General features: G+C 42.0%; 1 protein-coding gene across 2 annotated transcripts in view; it reads right to left on the bottom strand.

Moving 5' to 3' along the window:
- CLDN18 (claudin 18) overlaps window positions 1–21,518 on the bottom strand; it is an 89,657-nt gene extending 68,139 nt beyond the window's left edge. Inside the window, exon 1 of one of the 2 annotated variants that reach the window (XM_069618035.1) lies at window positions 21,228–21,518. In XM_069618035.1, coding sequence (XP_069474136.1) covers window positions 21,228–21,447 — 220 coding nt within the window. In that variant the 5' untranslated portion in view covers window positions 21,448–21,518. Of the gene's footprint in view, window positions 1–5,180; window positions 5,455–21,227 lie in introns of those variants that run through there. The other variant, XM_069618036.1, reaches the window with a different exon arrangement.
- Window positions 21,519–22,333: the final 815 nt, after the last annotated feature.

The following is a 22,333-nucleotide window of genomic DNA, read 5'->3' as shown; positions in this document are numbered from 1 at the left end:
ACTCTAGCACCCTCCATTGTCCGCCTTAAAGGAAATTCCTGAGCCTGTCGTGTTCCTCAATCCATAACTGCCTGCAAAGCTGACTGCCCTCAAACCTCGTGCTACCGCTGTCAAGCCACAGTCACTGAAGGAACCCAAGACGTCTCGATCAGCACTTCAGAAGTGCTGATCATCACAGAGACAACGATTCTGGACCCTGAGTCGCCGTGACGGACAGCCTTCAGCCATTTTCTAAGCTTCACTTGCAGAACCATCTTGCTGCTGGATACCCGCTGCTGACTCCCATCTCGAACTCTGTTGCCGAGGCCTGAAAAGCACCCTGAATTCGACTCAACGATGCCGAGCACCATGAAAGACTACAGCAAGTGGTAAATTGTGATTCTGTCACCCTGGTCCTTCCCGGAAGTCCTGTAGAGACATTTTAAAAGAATTTTTCCCATTTCACTGAAGCCAAGAAGCCTTTGCAAAAACTAGTGTGGTTATTAACCAAACCAACTACCCTCCTGTTAGTATCCAGAGTGCATCCCTTTTCCTTCTTAGAAACGATCTGTTCTCTGCATTCCTTTAAGGGTGGGTTGTATCTAGATGTTTTATTAGATTGCCTGTTGTGATGATAATAAAGTAGATATTTTTATGCAATCTTCACTGGACACTCCTTTTATCATTGGGTAATAATTGTATTTTCGCTGTGCTGCAAATAACCATCGATCCACGTCCTTTAGTAAAAAACCTGCCGTTCCATGCACATTACCAAAATTGGACAAGGAGGTTTATACATTTAATGTTATGCTTGTTTAATCCAATCTGTTCCGATCCATTCTGGTGTATTACAGGTGTGAGGCTGATCGATGGTTCAGAAATTGTCATTCACCCCAGGACCACTGGTACCCCGGAATTTGATTCGTCACAGTGGGTAAGGTTTCCATAAAGTGGAGCAAGAAATTATTTAAAATAAATAAATACATAATAATAATAATAATAAAAATAATAATAATGAGACTGTTTAAATAGTGGTTTCTGCTGAATCCCTTTGGGTTTCAAGCACTGTAATAATAGCTGTCATTATTATCCAATGTAACGATACGTAATCAATCACGGAAATATTAAGGGCTGAATGGACAATGCTGGGATCTAATTTTGAAAGTGCTGACTAGACCCATGTCAGAGGTAAGTGCTTCATTTTCACTCGTACAAAGGCAAATAAAGTAGGATGAAGAAGGAAAGGGACAAATGAAAAGGAGGAAAGAACGTAAAATAACGGGAGGGAAAGAATAGAAAGAGGGGAGATAGAAATAGAGGGAAGGCAAAGAGGGAAGAAGATGACGTGAGGAAAAGCAGTTTAGAGAAAGAAAAACAGAGAAGAAAACTAGAGATTAAAATAAAGGAATGCAGGAATGGAAAGAGGGAGCATACAAGTTAAACAGTGAAATGCGAGCCTGATGGCAGCTATGTGAAAAAAAGCTAAGATGTGAAGGAAAGTGAGGAAAATATGCAGGTATTATAGGGGAGGGAGTGAGGGGGGGAAGGTTGGAGTATTGAAGTCAGGGAGAGAAACCAGCAGAGGGAAAGACGTGAAGGAAGGGTGTGACAAAAGAAATGCATACATTCAAAGGGGTATGGAAAAATGACAGAGAAAGGAACACGGGGAGAAAAGCCAGAGCAGGATTACAAGAAGGAAATAAGTGAAAGAAGTGTGAAAGAAATAAGGAGGGAATATAGAAAAATGAAAATTATCTGAAAGAAAGCAAAGCAGATACATTAAGAAAGGTGAGAAGAAAGACAGAAGGAGGAAAGGCGACAGCTAAAAAGAGGTGAAGGGAAATAAGCAGTCATAAGGAGTGGAGAGAGGAGAAAAGGAAAGCAGAGTAAAGAAGTGGGCAGGAGTTGATAGGATTTAAAAGAAGAGGTGAGAGGAAGTGAGAAGAGGGCCAGAGAAGAGAAGAACAGAGCAAAAGAGGGGAGAAAAATGAGCACAGACAGTAGGGAGAAAATATGCGGTAGGGAGAATAAATAGGAAGAGAATAGGCAGAGTGTAGAAGGGGGAAAGAGTGAGAAAGAAGGCGTAGAAGACAGAATGAGTAAAAGATAGAAGAGATGACAAACCAATGCGATTGCACATGGAATAGGGTGAGTGTAAAACAGTAATCTGGGAACACGTGCCTTGTTCTGAAGAGTTCTTTCTCTTTGCGATAGCTGAACTAGCTGGCCCTACCTGGAATTGTAGTTTGGGAAGGCATAGAGTAGCATGGCCACTTATGGTTATTTACCTTAATCGCCCCATGTGGGTTAGTAACGCCTATGTTACTCACTGAAAAAGGCCTATTGTAGAACACTTTACTCAGCGAAAATGAAATGGATCAGGGTTTTACGGTTTGAGTTTGGGATCCTTGCCCAGGGGGTGTTTGCTTTTATTAGGCCTCATGTTGCAGAAGAACTGGCACAGTAAATGACTCCCCTGTCACCCTTACCTTAACATTCCCCGCGTGGCAGTAGCAGGGATATTGGGATTCTGCATTACCATCAGTTGCACAGATGTCCCCATCACGTGCCAATCCCACCGATGGCAAATACTGCAGGAGGTGAAAATACTAATGAGGCAACACATATTTCCAGCATTTTGTGCAGCCCCATGAATAGCACCAGTGGCAAAAATGCACCACCAGCTGAAACTCTGCGTTAAAATACCACCAATCAATGACATATGAGGATTCTTGGGGCAGGGGTAGTAGGCACCTCGAAGAAAGGATCACTTTCCATTGTTATGTGCCAACCCATAACCAGGGGCGGAGACAGGGGGCTGGATGAGAGATTTTAAGGCTGGTCTTGAGTGGGGCCATTAAGCCATTGTGTTGTCGACCCCAGTTTCCTCTGAGCCCAGAGGGCTCAATTGCTATTATGCCTTCCTTTGGGCCATTAGATGTATCTTTCAACCCAATTCAGAGTCTCTATTTTTCACAAAGTGATGCTAATCATTGGAGGTGTGGGCCCCGGGCATGATTAAGGCCCGGCCTTTGGCTTAATCATGAGGGGTATCTTGATATCGCACGGGCAGGGTTTTGTTCTCTGTCTCTGTTCAATTTCTGCTAAGGCCATGTTAATGATTGTTTAAATGTAAATACTCTCCCAGGTGAGAACTTTGACAGGCTTTTGTGGTATTGCCCTAGAATGACAATCCTGCTTTCTGCCATCTCTAACCTCCTGAAAGTGGGAGGGCAGAGAGAGCCTGGCGCCCCTGCCCATAATCCACAGTTTACAACGTGGCACCTACTTACGGGTAAGATAGTTTTTAAGACCAGCTGAGAACTGGTCATATTATTGGTGATGACCTTCAGTGGTAATATACCACATGTTCTTTCAAAAGAAGGCTGGTGGTGACGCTTTTGCCACTGGAGCAAATTGTGAAGTAAACACAAGTGATGTATTTGAGTCTCTTCTAATTGGCAGTATTCTCTCATCAGTGATATTTACTTGGCATCAACGCCATCTCCACTTTTTCTGGAATGAGGCTGTGCTCCATGTCATGCCCTCTACCCAGTGCGTGCATGTGATTAGATCAGATTAGCTCCAATGGCTACCTGTTGAACAGAAGTATTCATAGGGCCCGATTTATGGAATATTTGCCCGGTTCAAAGTGAATTTGCACTGCTGAAAAGTGACCTTGCACTGCTGACACAAACCATAATTCATGGAACTGTGCAAAGTGTATTTTTGCAGTGCAAAGTCCGGGAAAAGTCAATTTGAACTGCAAAAATGACTATGCGCTGACTTTGCCCGCACTATGCACTGCAAAAATACACTATTCACGGTTCCATGAATCAGGGTTTGTGTTGGGAGTGAAAAGCACTTTTCAGTAGTGCAAATCAACTTTGAACGGGGGAAAATATTCCATGAATCAGGCCCAAAGTCTGTAGATTGTTTACTATTATGATCCATTAATAGCATGTTTATGACATTTGAAGAAAAAAAAAGGCATGCAAGCGCAATGTTCTTACTGAATCATGTCGTCTATTTAAGTCTATGGGTTTTTTTCTCGAGCTTTTGTGTACACTACATAGAAGAAGGAAGCAGAAAATGACAAGAAACCTCACTGCTCCACTCCCCTGCAACCATCGACACCATACAGTCACCTTCCCTCCTTATGCACCCGCCATCCCCCGCTCCCTCTTGTACACAGCACAAGAAAACTACACAACGGTTTTCTGAGCCCCTCCTGTTCCACGGCATGAAAGGAGAGCATGCCTTGTCTCTGGTCATAAACATCCAACACTCCATCACATGCCATTCTATAACATACGTAACACAATTCCTCCAAGTGCTGACATCCTAGCATCTCCTCTTACAACGAATCAACTTTCAATGCATTGTACTGTTTACTTGCCTTTTACGTATACAAACTTCTCACACAAATGTGCACTTGTTCATGACAAATAATTACAAGGTTTCACTTTCATGATTCATCAGAGACATCGGTGGACTCCGAGAGAGAACATAGGGGCAATATTGACCTTCGCTAGCAAGTGCAGTCAACACGCAATTGAACTGATTAGCTAGGTCACTATGTGAATACATAAATGAACACGGGAAAAAACACGACATGTGAAAATACACACTCAATAACATTCCTTTAAAATGTAAAAACAGCGCAAACACAGAAAATACAAGGTAAGTCCATCAGTGAGTGATAAAGTACAGCAGCTCATGTAAAGCATTGCAATCTGTTCATGAAAGACCACAATGGCCGTGCATGTTCATCATAGATATCTCAAAAAGTGGACAGAGCATGGAGCCCAGGATAGGTTTCCCGGTATAATTACTTGCCTAAAAGCATACTGAATATTTCTAGCAAATGGACAGGGAGTCAACCCCTCGTCTTCAAGTTCCTCAAGTATAGAACGAGCAGGTACACATCTGACAGACATCAGCTCAACACCAAGAATTTGGTCATCAACCACAACTTTCGCTTAAAAAAAAATAAACTTTCTGTGTCATTTATCGTTTCCATTGAAACAAAACCATTGACAACAGCTTTGGCTTAGTTGTTTAACGTTTCTAAAATTCGTTTTGATCACTTTTGTTTTTATTAAACTAAGATCGATGGACCTGCTATGACACCTTTCATTAATCTGATCAAATCTTAATACAGATATAACTATTGCTTCTCCAAAAGGCTGTGCTCCTACCTGGTAGTCCCAGAATGGTGAAGTATGGCCGGCACTGTGTGAATCCCGTGCTCTGCTTCACACAGCTCAACCACAAGCCCTGGTACTGGAAGGTGGTTGTCACTGGATTACTGTAGAGATCCTGGGTGCTCCACATGTCGATTCCGGTGGCGGCAATCACCCCAGCAAGCCCCAAGGTGCCCACCACTAAGCCCATTGTCTGGCACATGGTCGCCGACATTTCTCTTTTCTTTAGGAGCAACTCGCCTGTGTAAGTAGCTCAGCCTCTAGAAAATGGAACTGGCCTCCTTGACTTGGCTTTTGCAAGGGCAACTGTGCTTATCACCGGGGTTCCTTTCAGTCGCTCTATTTATTCACCCTGTTTTCATAAGATAAGTCAGTTTCGCTCTCAGCTCGGTATTTTTTTTCCTTGTTGCTTAGTTTCGTCGGGTCATTTTTGTCCCTTGTTCACTTATCACAGGTGGCCATCACCTCCCAATCACATGTCAGCACATTACTATGCAACCAACTGACATTATGGTTTCAGCCTTGCTTCGGCTCCCTGTTTTCAAGATTCCATTTTGTTGAGTCATGTTGCGACTGTTCACACTCTTCAACAACTCGAAACACTGTAACTTCTCCAGGGTCAATTCGTTGGATCGCAAACACAAAGATAATGACACAAGCGAAGGACACCGGCAGGATTATCGAGGCTGATGGCAATAATGCTCTGGTTTTTAACCAAGTCTAGCTGTGCAGCAATGGAAGGTGCACATTGTTGGGGATTACAAGCAGAGTGCGTTGTGGAAGTTGGGTTGGAAGCTTGGAGTGACTGACATTGACCACGAAATTCAAGTTAGGTTGTAGTCTACCAGCTGTTTATTGGATTTATTTCAGCAAGTCAGATATTGCCTTCACTGTGTAGAAGCAGACCCGCCGGCGACTCCCCATTGAAGCTGGAGGGTCTTTCATAGGCTGTAATGTTTATTTAAAGCCATGGGCACGTGGTGTTTTCTCATCTTATGCTAGTCCAGTCATCGCAGAAGATCTCGTGGAAATGGTTCTGTATTCACACCCCAAGTTTGCAAGGAATCTCTTCTAGGGAAAATTGTTCCTAATTGCGGAACCTTCACTGGTTGAAATTCTCAAGGGGAGAAGGCCACGGTCTCCTTGCTACACCAGTCTCAAGAAACTCATCAATGAATAGAACTTATCACATTTTCTTTAAACATATTTCATATTGCTTTCCAGGTGTTTTGAAAAGTGAATTACAATAATACATTTCAAAGTGACTTTGCCAGCTCAAAATTCATGAACTCACATCACAACGGTGGACAGCACGTTTTTCTGAAATGTTGGTGAAACTAGAGTGGGCAGGCATACAATGTTACAACTATCTATATACCTCATCAATACCACTTCTTAAGAATAGAGGTGGGTACGTTGTAAATTGCTTGACTTAATTACCTTTCAAATCATTTCAAATTGTATGGATCCATCGACCCGCTAAAGAGCTGACTTGTGAGGTGATTCAAATTGAGACTTAAAATACCTGATTGACCTAATTTGTGGTTTGAATTGGTTGAAGCCATTTATCTCATAGGAACCAAGAGATTTTACACACTTTCAGATTTATTTGGTCTAACCAAATGTCTACCATCAGAAGAATATTACAGTATGTAATCAAATAAAATTGGAAATGAAAACAAAATATAATCTAAAGAACAGAAAGAAATGATTTGTAAACAAAACAAGTTGCTGAAAGTTGAAATCAGTTAGAGCCAACATTTACTCCTGTCTATTTGAACTGATTATCTGTTCAATTTCTTTTTGTTAATCAGGTACATTTTTAGAGTTACATGATTTAAATCAATCAAACTCATATGATTCACCATTGTTTAGGTCGGTTCAAATCTTCTAATTTGCCCATCTCTATTTCAGGGGCTTGTGTAGCCCAATCAGTGCAGAGAGGATGAGAAGATAGCTTGTCGGCTGTACGAAAGGGTAGACCATGTGAAGGTCTTTTGAGTGCTATTTGGGAATTTACTCTCAGCAATGTGAGGCTCTTTTGAATGCCATGGGACAATTTCTTTGGGGATAAACTACTGTTCTTTTGTGAACTATACAACGACCTATTGTGGATATGCAGGGATCTGCTAGAGCAATGCAAGTATATTTGGGGAGCTATGGGAGGGACTCTGCGGGCATGGGGCTGTCTGGGACTGTCTGTTGGTGTCTGTGGGAGGGTGTATTTGAAGAAATTATCAGGGTTATTAGGGCTCTTTAAACGTCTTTAGAAGAGCTAGGTGGGTTTTGGTTGGGACTACATCATTGACTGATGGAGGTTATCAGAAGACCTGCTGCCTATCCTAACCATCAGTTCGCATCTGTATGAGGGTGTTTTGGGGCTCTACAAAGTCTAGTGTTTTGGGGGCTAACACATTTCTTTTTGAATCTTTGCAGTGGTCTGTGATTTGCAATGGACTGTTAGTGGCCAAGCGAATGCATATATTTGGTCCAATATAGTATATTAGGGACTTTTCAACTGTACATTTTGTGCATGTGGAGGTATGTTGTTTTTAAAATGCATGTTTTCAATTCTCATTCCACTCTTGCAGTAGTCGATTTTGAAAACTCTATGATGCTATGATATGATATGACATTTATAACGCGCCTATGCACAAGTGTTTCAAGGCGCGATGAGGCAAAGGAGGGGAAACAAAGGGAGGACAGAGAGAGCGATCTTACTACGCCTAGTGACATTGAGATCGCACAAATGCAGAGAGTATCAGAGTTTCCTGATTACAATAAAAATTGACTGAATGTTTGCTTCTCTTAGGTAGTTTTGCAACACAACATAACACGAGGGCTGTTTGAAAGTATGATTACTTTTCACCAATTGTGAATTTGGTTGAAAATCTGAAAAGAAAATGCTGTTTCTCTACTAATGGAACTGGGGAGTATTTTCCAGCAGATTTAAATTGGAAAATAATGAATCACTTCTTTCTTAGAAAGTGGGTTTGTTATGCACCATAGAGATATTTTGTTTTCAAAAACATTTGATTCTTATAATGTCAAACGTTCATTCTTTTGAAGCAGCTAGATTTAGAATACATGCTACATTTATTAGCAGATACATATTGTAGCAAATCCATTTCTTTTTTAAAACAAAGAACTCCTTTCTAATGAATGGGTTATTTTCTGTAAAATCATTTTTTTTTGACGAGGCATAATTTCCTTCATTTGAAATAAATTGGTTTGTTTTTAAACAATGTATTTTAAGCTTTTGTCAGAGCAAACATTTAATGCCAAATAAATATGAGCTATTCAAAATGTGCACATTTTAAGGCTAATAACTTCACACTTTTCTTTGGACAAAGTGAATAAACCCAATGTCAATTAACACATTTCTGATCGAGCCATTTTGCTAAAGGGATAATCTACTCTTCGAGCACAATATGTATTGCAACACTAGTCATAATATGTCTGAAAAACTATAAAAAGAACAACAGCAGAAAACATCGTTTTGGCAGAACATGTCAGTTTACTTCTGCTGGGGAATAAAGGTATTGTACAGTTAAAAACTATTCACAATTCAGAACCCATTCTCACTTTATGCTGAGGCTACCAATAGGGGTATATGCTGCTGTTGGAAAGGTTGTTAATTAAGCAATAAGCCCCTAGGTAGGGGTATTACCTGCAAGTTATGATCCACGGCCACAGCCCCATTTCCTTCTGGTAATGTCCACCCCAGAGGGGACTGTTGGTATCAGCACCCCTCACAGATTTCCTTGGCGATGATACATTTTTTAAATTTGAGAAATGGCATGCTGGGTGTTTCCAGAATTAACAAAAAAACTACAGAAGAAAACGACCACCTTGAAACGTACTATTAGTTTAATCTATATTCATAGGGGCCGTTGGAGGAGGGATAGTGCACGAAGAGGGCAAGTGGCAATAGAGACAGTGCAGACATATGTGCTGGCAAGGTGGCGTATGGAAGTTGCAGAAGGTGAGGAGGGGATGGTGTGGGCGGGAGCAGAGGCCTGTTGTAGTGTCCAGGGAGGAAGATGGCGGGCACCCAATATTCAGGAAGCTTGGAACACAAGCTTTACCATGTGGTAAAGCCCACATTCTGAGCTCCATGAGTGGCTGGGATGTCACATGATGTCATCTCCGGGGTACTTATAACGAGTAGATTGGGTTCAATTTTAACCTTTGTGGCGAAGAACCCAGGCTCTGTAACCCTTTGTAACTGTGTTTAAAATCATTAAGTACCAATTCTATTCTATAAAACTATTTAGAACAGCCCTTTTAATGCTATTTCGAATGAAATGATTTTATGTCTTGTATGTCTGTCTGATATTTATAAAGCAGAAACCTAGCTGGGAAGCAATGGAGTACTGTGCAAAGTGGCCACATCCAGGGTTTTAGAAGTAGGTAGCAAGTGTAGCAGAACAGCTGGGATGGGTGGGAGCAATGAGGGAGACAGCAAAGGCTGATACATTGGGTTGAGTGGAGCGAACAGCAATTGGTGCGATGTTCCTTAAAGAGTGTGTTTTCAGGTTCTTCTTCAAATGTAGGGTGGAAGGGACAAGTCTTCTTAGTGTTGGTAACTTGTTCAAGCGAGAGGGTGCATATCAGAAAAAGTCTTGTTGCCTGATTGTTCCCTCTTGCAGTTTTTTGTTTACAGTCTGGCAGCGTGGCGGCTTCTGGTGGTGCACATGCTTCCAGAGATTGTGAGTTTCTCAGCCGAGCAGAGAAGTGCTTATGTTGTGACTGCTTCATCGGTGATGTGGGTAGTCCTGAATATGATGCATGCTTGAAGGGGTGACCCTGAAGCTCCTTTAGCATGGGGTTTCTGTATTTGAATTACTTTAATCCTGTAAAGAGGCATGCAGCAGCATTCTGTAACAGATTTGAGAGGGGCTTATGTGGCATCTGGGACTCCTGCAAATAGGGCATTGCCACCTTGCAGGTGCAAGATGATTAGGGCTGGGAGATGATTAGGGCTTGGACAACTGTTCTTAAACTTCAGACTGGGTTGAAAGGACTATGAGTAGAGACCCAAGCTGGTGGCATGCCACTTAAGTTTTCTTGGAGATGCGTGTTTTGAATGAGCCTCACCGTCAATAGCAAGTTCCAGAAACGATTGTTGAGAGTTGAGGTGCGAATCTGTTGAGATTCTGTTAAAATTCATGCCGTTCGGCCAATTCCGGACTTGGGCATGCTTGTTGAAGTTCCTAGGAGAATCCATTCTGTCTCTGCATGGTTTAGATTCAGGTAAGCATGTGTGACTAAGGATTCAGGGAACACTTTGTCTGTTTTTCCTCTCTAGAGTATGTTTTGTCTGACTGGTCTGGATGGAGCACATACCAACATAATGAATGGAAGGTAATTAATCTTGAGGAAGGGACACCATTTCATGGCAGCATTACTCACAGTTCGAGATTTCAAAATGATGGACCAAAACATGTTGAAACTGCACATGTTCTGTAAGTTCTATATATACACACACGCATGCACACACGTGTCACTTGGCTGATGGTATTGCGTTGTGTTTTTGATCGAGTAAAGGATGCATGCTTGCATGCTCCATTACCATTAGAAATCGAATGCTGTCGCTTTGTAGAATCCTTGTAGTTTAAGATGCTAGATTTTCTGCCAGTGATGACGTAATTCATGTGTGGAATTCTCACATTAGGACTGCGATGTGGCAGTTTCTGCTCGCTGCCTCAGGTGAATAAATTGCTTACCCATCTTTGATTGAGATGCACCAAGCCCAAAAGGACACCTCAATTAACACAGCCCGTATGTTGCTAAGAGAAATACTATCACAGAAATGCAAAACGGTTTATGTCCTATAAAACTAAAATGCATGTAGTTGGACATTTGCTAATGATAGTCGATTGACAAAATGTGAACTAAAAAGTGACAATTATTGCCATTTCACTTGAGTACATAAAAGAGATGTATTATGCATCTTTCTTCTTTTTTACTACACAGCAGCATTTCAAATAATTCTACTAAAAGGAAGTGAGTGATGTTGAGGAGACAGGTGGAAACTGGAGGCCTCACAGCAGTGCAACAGTTCAGGAAACAGGCAGACTATATTGCGCTTGCAGTCTTCTACTGCTATCAGTTTGAATTAATTTTAGTTAATTCAAAAAGTGGTAAATTGGGATGTGGTCTTGCAGTCCATAAACCCCATAACACCCATAATTCTCAATGCCCACTCAGATTGATGTGACACTCAATTTATTCTGTTCCATGCTTCCTCTTATGTGTCAAAGTGAATTAAAGCAACCGGAAGACACAATTCTGGTGGTTCACAAAACAGCAACATTCATAAATGTGCTTTAGTGATTAGTGAAGTAAATTGGTATTTTAAACTCTTGACTCATTATCAGCTCAAGAGAATGATGCACATTCAGAGAGTTATAAGAGGCTTGTTTTATTTATTGTCTGTATAAATGAACAAGAACGGCCTAACACATCTTCTCTATGAACATTGACAGAAGGTAAATGTCCTCTAAAGAGCTGAGCTTCCCACTCCCTTGTTGCTCCAGGCAAGCCATCATGTCAAGAGCCTGCAGACTGCTCTGTCAGATTGGTGTCAGCAGTAGGGTGAACTATGACAAAGACGTATCACTTCACTTTATAATTAAAACCTAAAAGGTTTAATGTTCAGCCTTAGAGGCGAGGCAAGAAATTGGTAGGTGCAAAAAATTCAGCACTGTTTCCAATTAAAGGACCACCCAGCATTTCGGCACACACTTCTGAAAATCGTGAACTACTTTGTTTTTGGGCCAATCAGAATTTGGGAAATTATTTGTGTTTCTCATTTCATCGATCCTGTAAAAAGAATCAATGATTTGTTGATCAATGGAACTATAGAAAGACAAAACACACACCGACAATTTCGTATGCAAATAGATAGCAAAAGGTGAAATCTAGGACTGGCATAAAAAAACTCAGCATTTGTAAGAGAGGTTGTAGAAATGCAACCGTGTTGAACACCAAACAGCAGAGAAAATCCAGCAAACAAATCAAAAGAACCTTCTAACACCAGACTTGGAAGAGAAGTAGATTTAGGCTCGAGGCACTGGGGGCGGGGGAAATAAATAGAGTGGAAAAAACATATCATGCATCAAAAGCAAGGACTTCCAGGGGCACACACGTTTGCTCTGTCTTCTTGTTACATGCCATTAATCTAGTGACAGAGAATAATGTGCCTGCTGAGCCATATTTTGTCTATAAAATGTTGGCCAGATATTCTTTTAGTCTCCTTGTGCGTTATGCAAACGAAGATGTGCTTTTAAAAGGGTAAATGGCTGATATCATACAAAACATTATATTTTGCACCACTAAACGTATGAGTTGGTCACCTGGTGGAATATTAAACACATTTTTTAATGGGTGAATTTGCATGCATGTTCCAAATGAAAACGTTCTGTGCAAACACTTTGTTTTAGCACAGACCCCACTCCTTTGAAAAGACAAGATCTCTTTTAATTTTGCTATGAACGTTTCCAACTGAAAACACAAATGTAATCTCATGAGCAAAAAACGGCAACCATGTTTGGATTGTGAAAGGAAGGTTTATTATTGCTTTAATTGACTGGGGCAGGTAAAGGGCGCCACTTTTGTTATATCTTCATACAAAAGCCAAGATAGCTATTTTCCACAAGCATTTTCATTTCTATGGCAAAGTCTTATCTTTTCATGCAATTCTTGCCTTGTTTGCACTTAATGGCCTGGAGAAAAGTTAGAAATGCCATAGATATCAGAAACGATAAGGCATGACCTATGTTACTTTTAGAGCTGTGTTGTTGCCAGAAAAACATGAGGACAGTTTTAAACACATCACAAATGCAATTGTATTTAAAACCATACATCCTACTGTTACTTGCATGCACTATGCCTGCTAACAACTTACAGTAATTATACATGGCTGACATTGCAAACATTAGACTTAAAATTAATTTGTTTCAGCTGGTTAATAAGTTGCATAAAACTACTGATAACATATATTGGCAAAACCAACAGTTTCGGGCTTTGTGTAGCTATGGGATAAGGCATTTTCTGGCATACCATAACATTACAATATTGCCATAACATATAGTGTGATTACTTGGGCATACTAGCCGAATGGTTGGCTTTGCCACAGCTTGTTTTTAACTGTTCTGAAGTGCATTTGAGAGATATAAATCTAGTAGCTGAAGAGCCAGTTGGCGAAGATATTTTTTCACACAGGTAGCACATTTACAAATGCAATTAGGCCATGCACTGTCAGCAGACCACTTAGAAAAAAAAAACGGCAAACCAGCTTGTTATGTTAGCGCTCGATACAGCTAGCTCAAAGACATCCCAGGTGGATGTGTTTTGGGTTGGCAGGGCAGGTAGTGTCTGGTAATGGCTATAGGGATTAGCCTGCCCAAGGGCAGTCAATGGATGGCTAAATAACCAAACAAAATCCACAAGCTGTGTGTCCCTCCTCGCATGTCACCTACCTACTGGCTTTACTCCAATGCGATAATATCAGCATGGAGGTGGCGCCTAAGCACCACCTGTTCACCAAGGCTAATAAATGGTTAAATTGTTTGATGTGTTGGCCTGCTAAAGAGAACTGCTGTGCACAATCTTCAGTTTACAGAGTAAGATCTCAGTGCCAAAATGGCCTCCTTCTACAGCAGATACTTGACTTTGTTAAACCTCTGTCTCTCTATCTCTCTTTCTCACACACACACTCACACGTGTTGAATATGACATACAGTCTCTACTGCCTTTTGGAATTACTCCTCGGCGCTTAAAGACCCCCATGAAATGGAATGGATAATACTCGTCTTGGGTGGAAAGTTGGGGCAGCAGATGGAGGGAGCAATGTTGCTATTGCTAAAGCGTGGATGTGTTCAGATCGTCTCTGTGCGCGAGTGAGCATCTAAGATTTATTGGAGGTGCAAAGTATGGGGAGACGCAGTCCTCTGGGGCATGTTTCCTATCAAGTGTGAGTTTGTGTGGGCACCCAATCGGATCCATACGTACATGCCATGTGCTTTCAGATTGTGGTCAAAGGTGTTTGGAATCACATATTTTTAAGGATGTGCTATCGCATAACAAGGGGCAAAATGTATAGTTGATGGTTAATATTGACTTTGGATGATGCAATGTCATGGGGCAGTGCCATGGCTATCTTTATTCTATCGTCCATCATTGCAATATAAATGCCAATACGACAATTGCAGAATGGTAAATGTGTGGAACGTTCATACTTGGCAAGTGGCCATTAACATAACGCGCATACAGAATAGCATGACAAATTTGTAGAACATAGTCAACTATTCACTACCGCTGCGTGCCAGCACCTAACAGGTAACTGCATAGTTGTGTCATGTGATGCCATTGGGGAGTTATGAAGACATCATAATAAAACGTGCAGATTTTCCTCTCATGGTTGGTAAATGTCAATGGAAACCTCAGATGGAACCATAGAACAAACAACTATTCGGAGCCTATTAGGCGTATTGTTTACAATTCAGGAGAGTGCATGAAGACAGGGGACAGGGCGGTACATGAAGGTGCAAGGTCTAACTTGTAGGGTCTACAAGGAGAGAGGCAACGTGTTGTGTATTTATATACCAGAAGAGATGAACGGGAGGGGAGACACAACAAAACCCTTTGCATGTCTTGGAGTATAATTGCATTAAACAAAGCAAGCATGTCTTCAGCGGTGCAGTTCTAGAGTAAAATATCTCGAGGTAAGTCATTGGTGAATCATGTGGAGTAATTTGAGGAGGTGCTCCACAAAAAGGTTTGTGAGCACATGGAGGCGGCTCCTAGCGAGCATGGAGGAGACAAAAGACATTCTAAAAGGCCATAGCAGGTCACTGGCACAATAAAAGTATATGAATTCAAAGACAGAATTGGATCCTACGTTATGTCTGTGTCATTGCATTACCCAGAGCAAGACACTTCTGGGAGTCCTTATCTTCTGTCAGTGCCTGTGGCTATAATAAAAACAGTACACAGAGCGCGCAAGCATTAGCTTCATTTTTTTATTTACTTTATTTTTTTAATTTTCATACATCAATAAAACAATAAGCAAAAAAGAAAACATTGCACCAACAGGGTGCACCTCTCGCCATGCCAACCATAAGCCCCAGTGTCCTGCCGCCTCCCTCCCATCGCATCCCCAGAGTTGTATTCGGACTCCTCCCTTTGGTTGAGTTCATTGAATATTAACCTGAGAACTGCCACGTTACATTGTCTCTCTGGCTTGTTCAATTTTGGTACCAAGGATTTCCGAATCCGAGGACTCAGCGCTGTTCAGTAAATATATTATGTATGGTCCCCATATATCGGGGGGACGTGCATGCAATGGTAGCGTTCTAATAAATTCAGTGTCCATGTCTTGACAATATGTGACATCTTTTTTCCAGTCCTCTATCTTGGGGAGTGGGCTGCGACCCCATGACATTGCTACTCGTCTCCGGGCCAGGACCATGAGGAGGGCCGCCAGTTTGCGTGACGCCAGCTGCAGATATTTAGTGAGGCCGAGGAGAGCACTCAGGGGAAGAGGTGTCACTTGTTCGCCTATGAGCATTAGCTTCATGGCATCAGCAAGTAGCAGACAGAGGCGCCAGAAGAGACCACCGAAGGGTCCCACAATTCAGTACATTTGGTAATTATCACATTCCAGCTCCAGCCTCCCAGCTGATACTGTAGCTAACTCTGATATTCTCACAAGCAAGGACCACATGTATGTACAGGCAACCAACAATTGTTCCACAAGGAATTCATGATATCAGGATTCTACGGAATGCAACAAAGATGACGTGTGATTTTACATTGTTGGCATTGCCCACATATATAGCCACTTTAGATCGCTTTCTGAATGTGAATAAAGTGCTGAATCCCTTTGGGATATTTGTAGAAATCGTGGGACCACAGGTTGAAAAGGTGGGAATTTGCCCTCATTATATATATATATATATATATATATATATATATATATATATATATATATATATATATATATATATATATAATTTAAGGATTTGTTAATACAATCCTACAGTTTCAAACAATCACATCAACAGTATTAATATTCCTACTTGTCAAGGCAATTACACAATCCTAAATAAGTTAATAAATCTATCCAACCATCCGACCTAGAGCAATGTACAGCTCAATTTAGGCACACAACTATAGGCTCTCCCCCTAATCCCACCATACAATAGCTGGAGGACACTGTCCCCACGTGAAACCACAGGAGGGACAGCAGCTGTCTTCTGATCACCTTGGATTTAAAGTCAAGCTGCTGGCCTCATTGCAGTTCTGGAATTCTCAAGACAAGATGACAGCAGTACGTCAGTGAGGATAAAAATATCCTCCCACTGATGTTGCCCTCAAAGAAAATGTGTAAAGATGACTTTGTTAGTGAAACGTGCATGAATGCTATTCTTGTAAGGTGCTGAAAACAAGCAATCAGAATGACTAGCCAATCCCATAGTCAAAAACCTTTGCACCAAACACACATTTTTGCGAGAATTTTGGCCTCATGCTAAATAATATTTTGGGCCGTATTACAGAACCTGTGCACTGGTGGATGAACAACTAGCACTAGGACAAAAATGACCCTAGTGCAAAAAAAAATTTCTTGAAATGCATGTTTGCATCAGCGCAATGTTTGCCCTAGTCATACTTTGTTGGCCTAGTGCACAAACGCACTAAAATATGTTTTCAATGTTTGCAATGGTGAAATGTTTTCACTAGTGCTAATTGCACTGGAGCAACGTTTCTGTAATACAGATCTCAATTCCCTTTGTGTTTCCCCATGACAGATTCTGTGATTTGCCCCCAGCAATATTTTTAATGCGTTTCATGTGATTTTTACCTCTCATTTTTCCAGTGCAGAATGTTTCATTTTTAAATTGTCACCGTTTTTTAAATTCAGTGCAACAGCAACATGTGGGGGACCCCTCTCAAACTCCCCATGAGCCCCCTAGCCCACCAAAGCACCAAATAAACCATTATCCCCTTTTCCAAACATGAAACCAGTTCCCTTTTTTTTCTCAAATATATATTATAGGCAACCTCGTTTTTCAATTATTTTGTTCTACACTGAAATGTGAGCAGTGAATATTCTGCCCAGAGGTCAATGGATAACATTTAATCCCGTAACAGGCGATGCTCGTTATATTTCACTGTGGGAAAAGTACAGAAGGTTGTATACGAATTGACCGAATGAGAATTGCTCACGGGAGAATTGCTTGCAGGAGAATTGTCCTAATTTCAAGGGTCAATTTGGACATACATGCGGAGGGCAACCCCTCGCAGCCGCCCCACCCAAACCAAAACCCCCCGCAACACCCCACCCATTCACTTTACATAATTTAATTAACAAAAACCAACCCAATGTATATATATATTTATATAAAAGGACAATTGTGCAGAAGGTCAATTAGGACCATTGAAATTCGGTCAATTCCCCATACAGTCAATTTTCTCCGATCAGTGTGGGTAATACCTTACAGAAAGGTGTTTTATAATAGAAAACACAAGGCCAACATTTGTCTGATAAACAACGGCCACAGACCGCCCCAATGTGTATTGGTAGATCTTGCAACCTTCGGCATAGGTTCAACCTTTACACACATATGGTTCATAGTTTTGTTAACAAAGGTTTACCGCAATAACAGGTATTACAGCAATTGTCCGAAGCAGAAGAAAGTACCATTGTGTACTGAGTAAGATCATTGTTCGTACTTTTCGCTAGCCGTGATGCATTTGAAGCAAGCTCTGAAGCCATCGGCCGTTCAATGCCAAATTGAGTTTGAGAAATTGGGGTACAGTGGAGCAATTTTCTGTTCAAATGATGAATTACTTGTTGGAACCTCTAGTCACATCTGCATAGAAAGGCAGAATAGTGGCTTTGTTATCTCTAAAATAAGTAGTGAATATATGGATGTTTGCAATGTAATCTACATGGAATTATTTAAAAATATTTTCCAATTTATAAACAATCTAATTTGCAATAGTCTATTTTTTTTGGTCAAATGAAAAATGCTTGTGTTTTCTAAATTAGGACCAAATGTGCCGGAACACGTTGAAATTCACCCTAAAATTCTGTGCCCCCTGTATTTGGTATCAGTTGACTTAATTGCATTTCTCAATGAGGATAATGCGATCTGGTGATATGATATGATATTTTATTTGTATCGCGCTCGTACACAAGTGTTTCAGAGCGCAATAGGCCGTTGGTAGTAGAAATGAAAACCTTTCCAGGAGTGACCAATCCAAAAGGGCGATTTCTGGCATTGTCTCAATTGGATGACTATTGTCTCTATTGCTAGGCCTGGCACACCATTCACAGCGTTTATGTTGAATAGGTGAATTTCCATAACTTATTGCCCACATAATTTGTGTGAAGTCCCCTTTCTCAATGTGTTGTTTTATTTTTAAGGGGTAAGCGGACAATGTTCTCTACTCACCAATGGTGCTGACATTTGAATTTCTGCAATAACACCTTTCATCCACTCTCAGACCCACCAGCACACTCATTCACCAATCTTCATTTGCACTTAAGTGCAAAAGGACCCGTTGGTGCAATTGTCCACTTTTCCACCATGTAATTAAAAACTGAAGAGCAAAACAAATGCAAAATCACCTTTTCTCTTTATTTTTCCACTACATTGGTGGAAAGGTATAAATGCCTTCCCCGATTAGCAATTGCAGCAGGCATTTATAATCGATTCCCATGGAATCCCTCTTATATTACAAGTGGTAATTTCAAGAGGAATCCATAGCATTACCTCCAGCATGAACATCCGCAATGGAATAAGGCTGCCACATTTGTCCCACGAGTGGGAAAATTGAGGTGGACATGCTATACCATTTTTACCAGGACTTTTTCCAATCTGCCTGTGAATAACAGAACCCCCCTGAGACTGAACATTTGCTCGGCAAATTCTCCTTTTAATAGAATAGGCAATACTTTTAATCCCACTCTAATTTCTACACCCAGTGCCTTAAATTAGCCTGGAATCAATGCCAAGAACCGACCGGGGTTCTGCTGTCCATACCTGGGATTAAAGCGCAACCCCATGTGGTCCAATGTTTTCATGGTTAGCAGCTACATTATGCATTGCACTCCAGCAAGATCCATTGGTTGCATTCTTGTTATCAAGACAAGGGCTCACAACCTGGCTCTTCTAAATGAACCCACAACCAAAAGCCCTGCCGCTCCTCATTCCCTCAACTACCCCTCCCCATCTGAGAGCTTGCTCTTCAGCCAGTTATTGATAGCATTCTGAAACACAACCCAAAGAAGCACAACACTCTTTCCTCCCCAAATTCCGAGGTCTGCACTCTACTTCCTCTAGGAAATGTTCAAGCAGTGAATGATATGATATGGCATTTATAACGCGCCTATACACAAGTGTTTTGAGGCGCGACGAGGCAAGGGAGGGGGAACAGGTGTAAGAGAGACAACGATCTTACTAGGCCAGGTGTCATTCAGATTGCGCAAGTGCATGGGCAGGGGGAAAGGGAAAAGAGCGTGGGGCAAGGGAGGGGGGAAGTGCAGTACATGGGATAGTAGAATAATAAGATAAGAAAAAATAAAAAAAATGGCCATCAGATCGTGGCAAGTGCAAGGTAAGAGCAGACATAAGTACTGGTAAGGGGACTGTAGGGATACAGAATAACAGTCCCCAGGTGTGGGGGTTGCTGGGGAGGCAGTGCAGGTGTGCAACTGGCAGGGCCTGGGTGCAGATCAGAAACGGCGGCCAGGTAACCAGTGCAGTTTCAGCCAGGATATCAGCAGGGGAGAGGGGGAGAGAAACCAGAAGCAAAGAGGAAGGCTTTGAGGTGCTTCCGGAACCAGAGATGGTTCTCCTCAAGTTTCAGGGAGGTTGTTCAAGTTTCTCAGGCTGTTCCAGAGGGAGGCCCCTGCCGAAGAGAGAGATCTACCACCAACTCGTTGCTTGGAGAAGCAACTGAACCTCAGGGTCAGTTGCTTCTCCAAGCAACGAGTTGGAGGCGGATGAGCGAAGAGCTCGAGAAGGAAGATATTTGTAATGCCAGGAATGTTCTTTTTAGACGAGGAAACACATTGTATTTGATGATGATGATGATGTAAGTTTTATCCGTCAGTGTATTTCCCATCTATATTTTTCTTGCACATTTTGAGCAACATTGCCTGCCTTAAAATTGTAGGCAATTAAAAATGATATAAAAATGAAACCCAAAAATCTATCTGTGCAGGAATTCAGCCTGGCAGCAAGGGGCGAGCAGATTTAAATGAATAACAAAATATGTGGTGCGGTATTACAGAAACGTTTCAGCACTGCAAGTGCAATTACTATGAGGGTAAAACATGGTTTTTGAATGAATTTTTGCACCATGTCAATTTCTGCAATTTTCCCAATCCTTTGCTGTGGTGCAAAAATGCAATGAAAGAACAAAGTTTTTTCACTAGAGCAAGTTTTGCCCCACTGCAAAAAAACTCAGTGGACCTCCTTTTATCAACCGTGGAAAGAAGCTTAGAACACCTGCATGGATTTCAACATCTGACCCTGAGGTCGGAGAATCTTTTAGCATCTGCATGTAGCACACTGAGCAACCGGAAGGACTTCCCGCAGAAGAGTTAAGTGCACAGTGCTCACAGTCTTCCACGTTCCACCATCATCATCATACTTTGCACAAGCAAAACATGCACTGCCTATTCTTCCTCATAATGGGAAGTGATGAGCCTTGAACTTGCAGAATGGGCGCTGTGTGCATGCTGTATTACACAAAGATATCTCTTATCTGCAGGGAAACGTATGAAAAGGGCATTGGATTGTTGAGTTTGCTTCTCAGCCTTTGAGATGTTAAGACAATGGTGATGGGTTAGTCCAAGCCCCACCCCTTCCTTAGAAACTCTGACATTTCTGCTTGGAATGAAGGTCTGTTTCTTCCAACCCAGGATCCCAACATTGCTGTCTCGAACCCAAGCAACCCCTCCTCCACTCGAGGAACACGACCACCTCCAACCCTGACGTATCATAAGCAGTCAGCCCTTACCTGGCAGGCCTAGGATGGTGTAGTAGGGCCGGCACTCAGTGAACCCAGAGCTCACCAGCACGCAGGATTGCCAGAGGCCTTGCGAGTTATACTCCGATGTCACTGGGTTGTTGGCAAGGTCTTGGGTGCTCCACTGGTTCATCACAGTAGCAGCCACAATCCCGGCTCCTCCGAGGGCCGAGACGAGGAAGCCCATACTCTGGCACAGTGTCACCGACATTCTCGCTGCGTGCTCCCACCCCTGCCGCTCTCTCAACGATGTTGACTCCTGAATGTTACAGTTCTGTGTGCAGTGCTGATTTGAATGTACTGGCTACGTGTTTTTACCGGCCAGTTGAGTATACGTCACGGAAATGACTGGTTTTGATTTTAAGGCTGGGACTCGCCCAGCCCTTTATCTCACTGTGTGAGATAAGCTGAGGTGCTGGTACCATGAGCTGTTTGTCCCTTTAGAAATTGTATGCAGGTGTGTGTGTGAGTGTGTTTGCTCGCCTTTCTCTCGCTCTGCTCTTTTCCACACTAACAGTTAATCAACAGTACAAATTGAGTTTGTGGTGGAGCCGTTGGAGGAGTCCAGTTTCACTGAGATCATAGTGGCAAAAAGGAACAATTAAACCCAGAAGATGCTACTATCCAGAAGTGCTAATATATTTTATCATTGGAGTGTTGGTAACATCCTGGGTTCACTTCAAAACTGTCTGCAAAAAAGAATATACACTTATGAATTTGCACTACAGGACTGGATTTAGGTTCCAGGGATAGGTCTTTGCAAAAGGCATATGCAATTAAACAGTGCTGCATTTGTTTTACACACCAAGGGCCCGATTGATGGAATCCGGTGCAGAAATGGCACAAGGGCCGCTTGCTGAGAAGGACCCTACGGGAACCGTGGTGCAGAAAAAAACTTGCTCGGCACGCACATTCATGGATTTCAAGAGGCTTTACTAGCCGTCGCGCAAGTAACAAGCTGCGCCAGTAACACCCCCAACACGCTCCAACACTCCCCCACGCACACCAAAAAGCAAGTTAAAGGACTAACACGGTGCAAGCCACCGCGACAGCTCTGGCCCAGTACCCTAGCAAAATTGCGTGACAACACCTTGCAA

Source organism: Ambystoma mexicanum, chromosome 10 (assembly GCF_040938575.1).
Source record: "Ambystoma mexicanum isolate Mex_15411 chromosome 10, UKY_AmexF1_1, whole genome shotgun sequence".
Lineage (NCBI taxonomy): Eukaryota > Metazoa > Chordata > Amphibia > Caudata > Ambystomatidae > Ambystoma > Ambystoma mexicanum.
The sequence above is the reverse complement of the archived record's forward strand: the minus strand, read 5'-3'. Positions and strand labels throughout refer to the sequence as shown.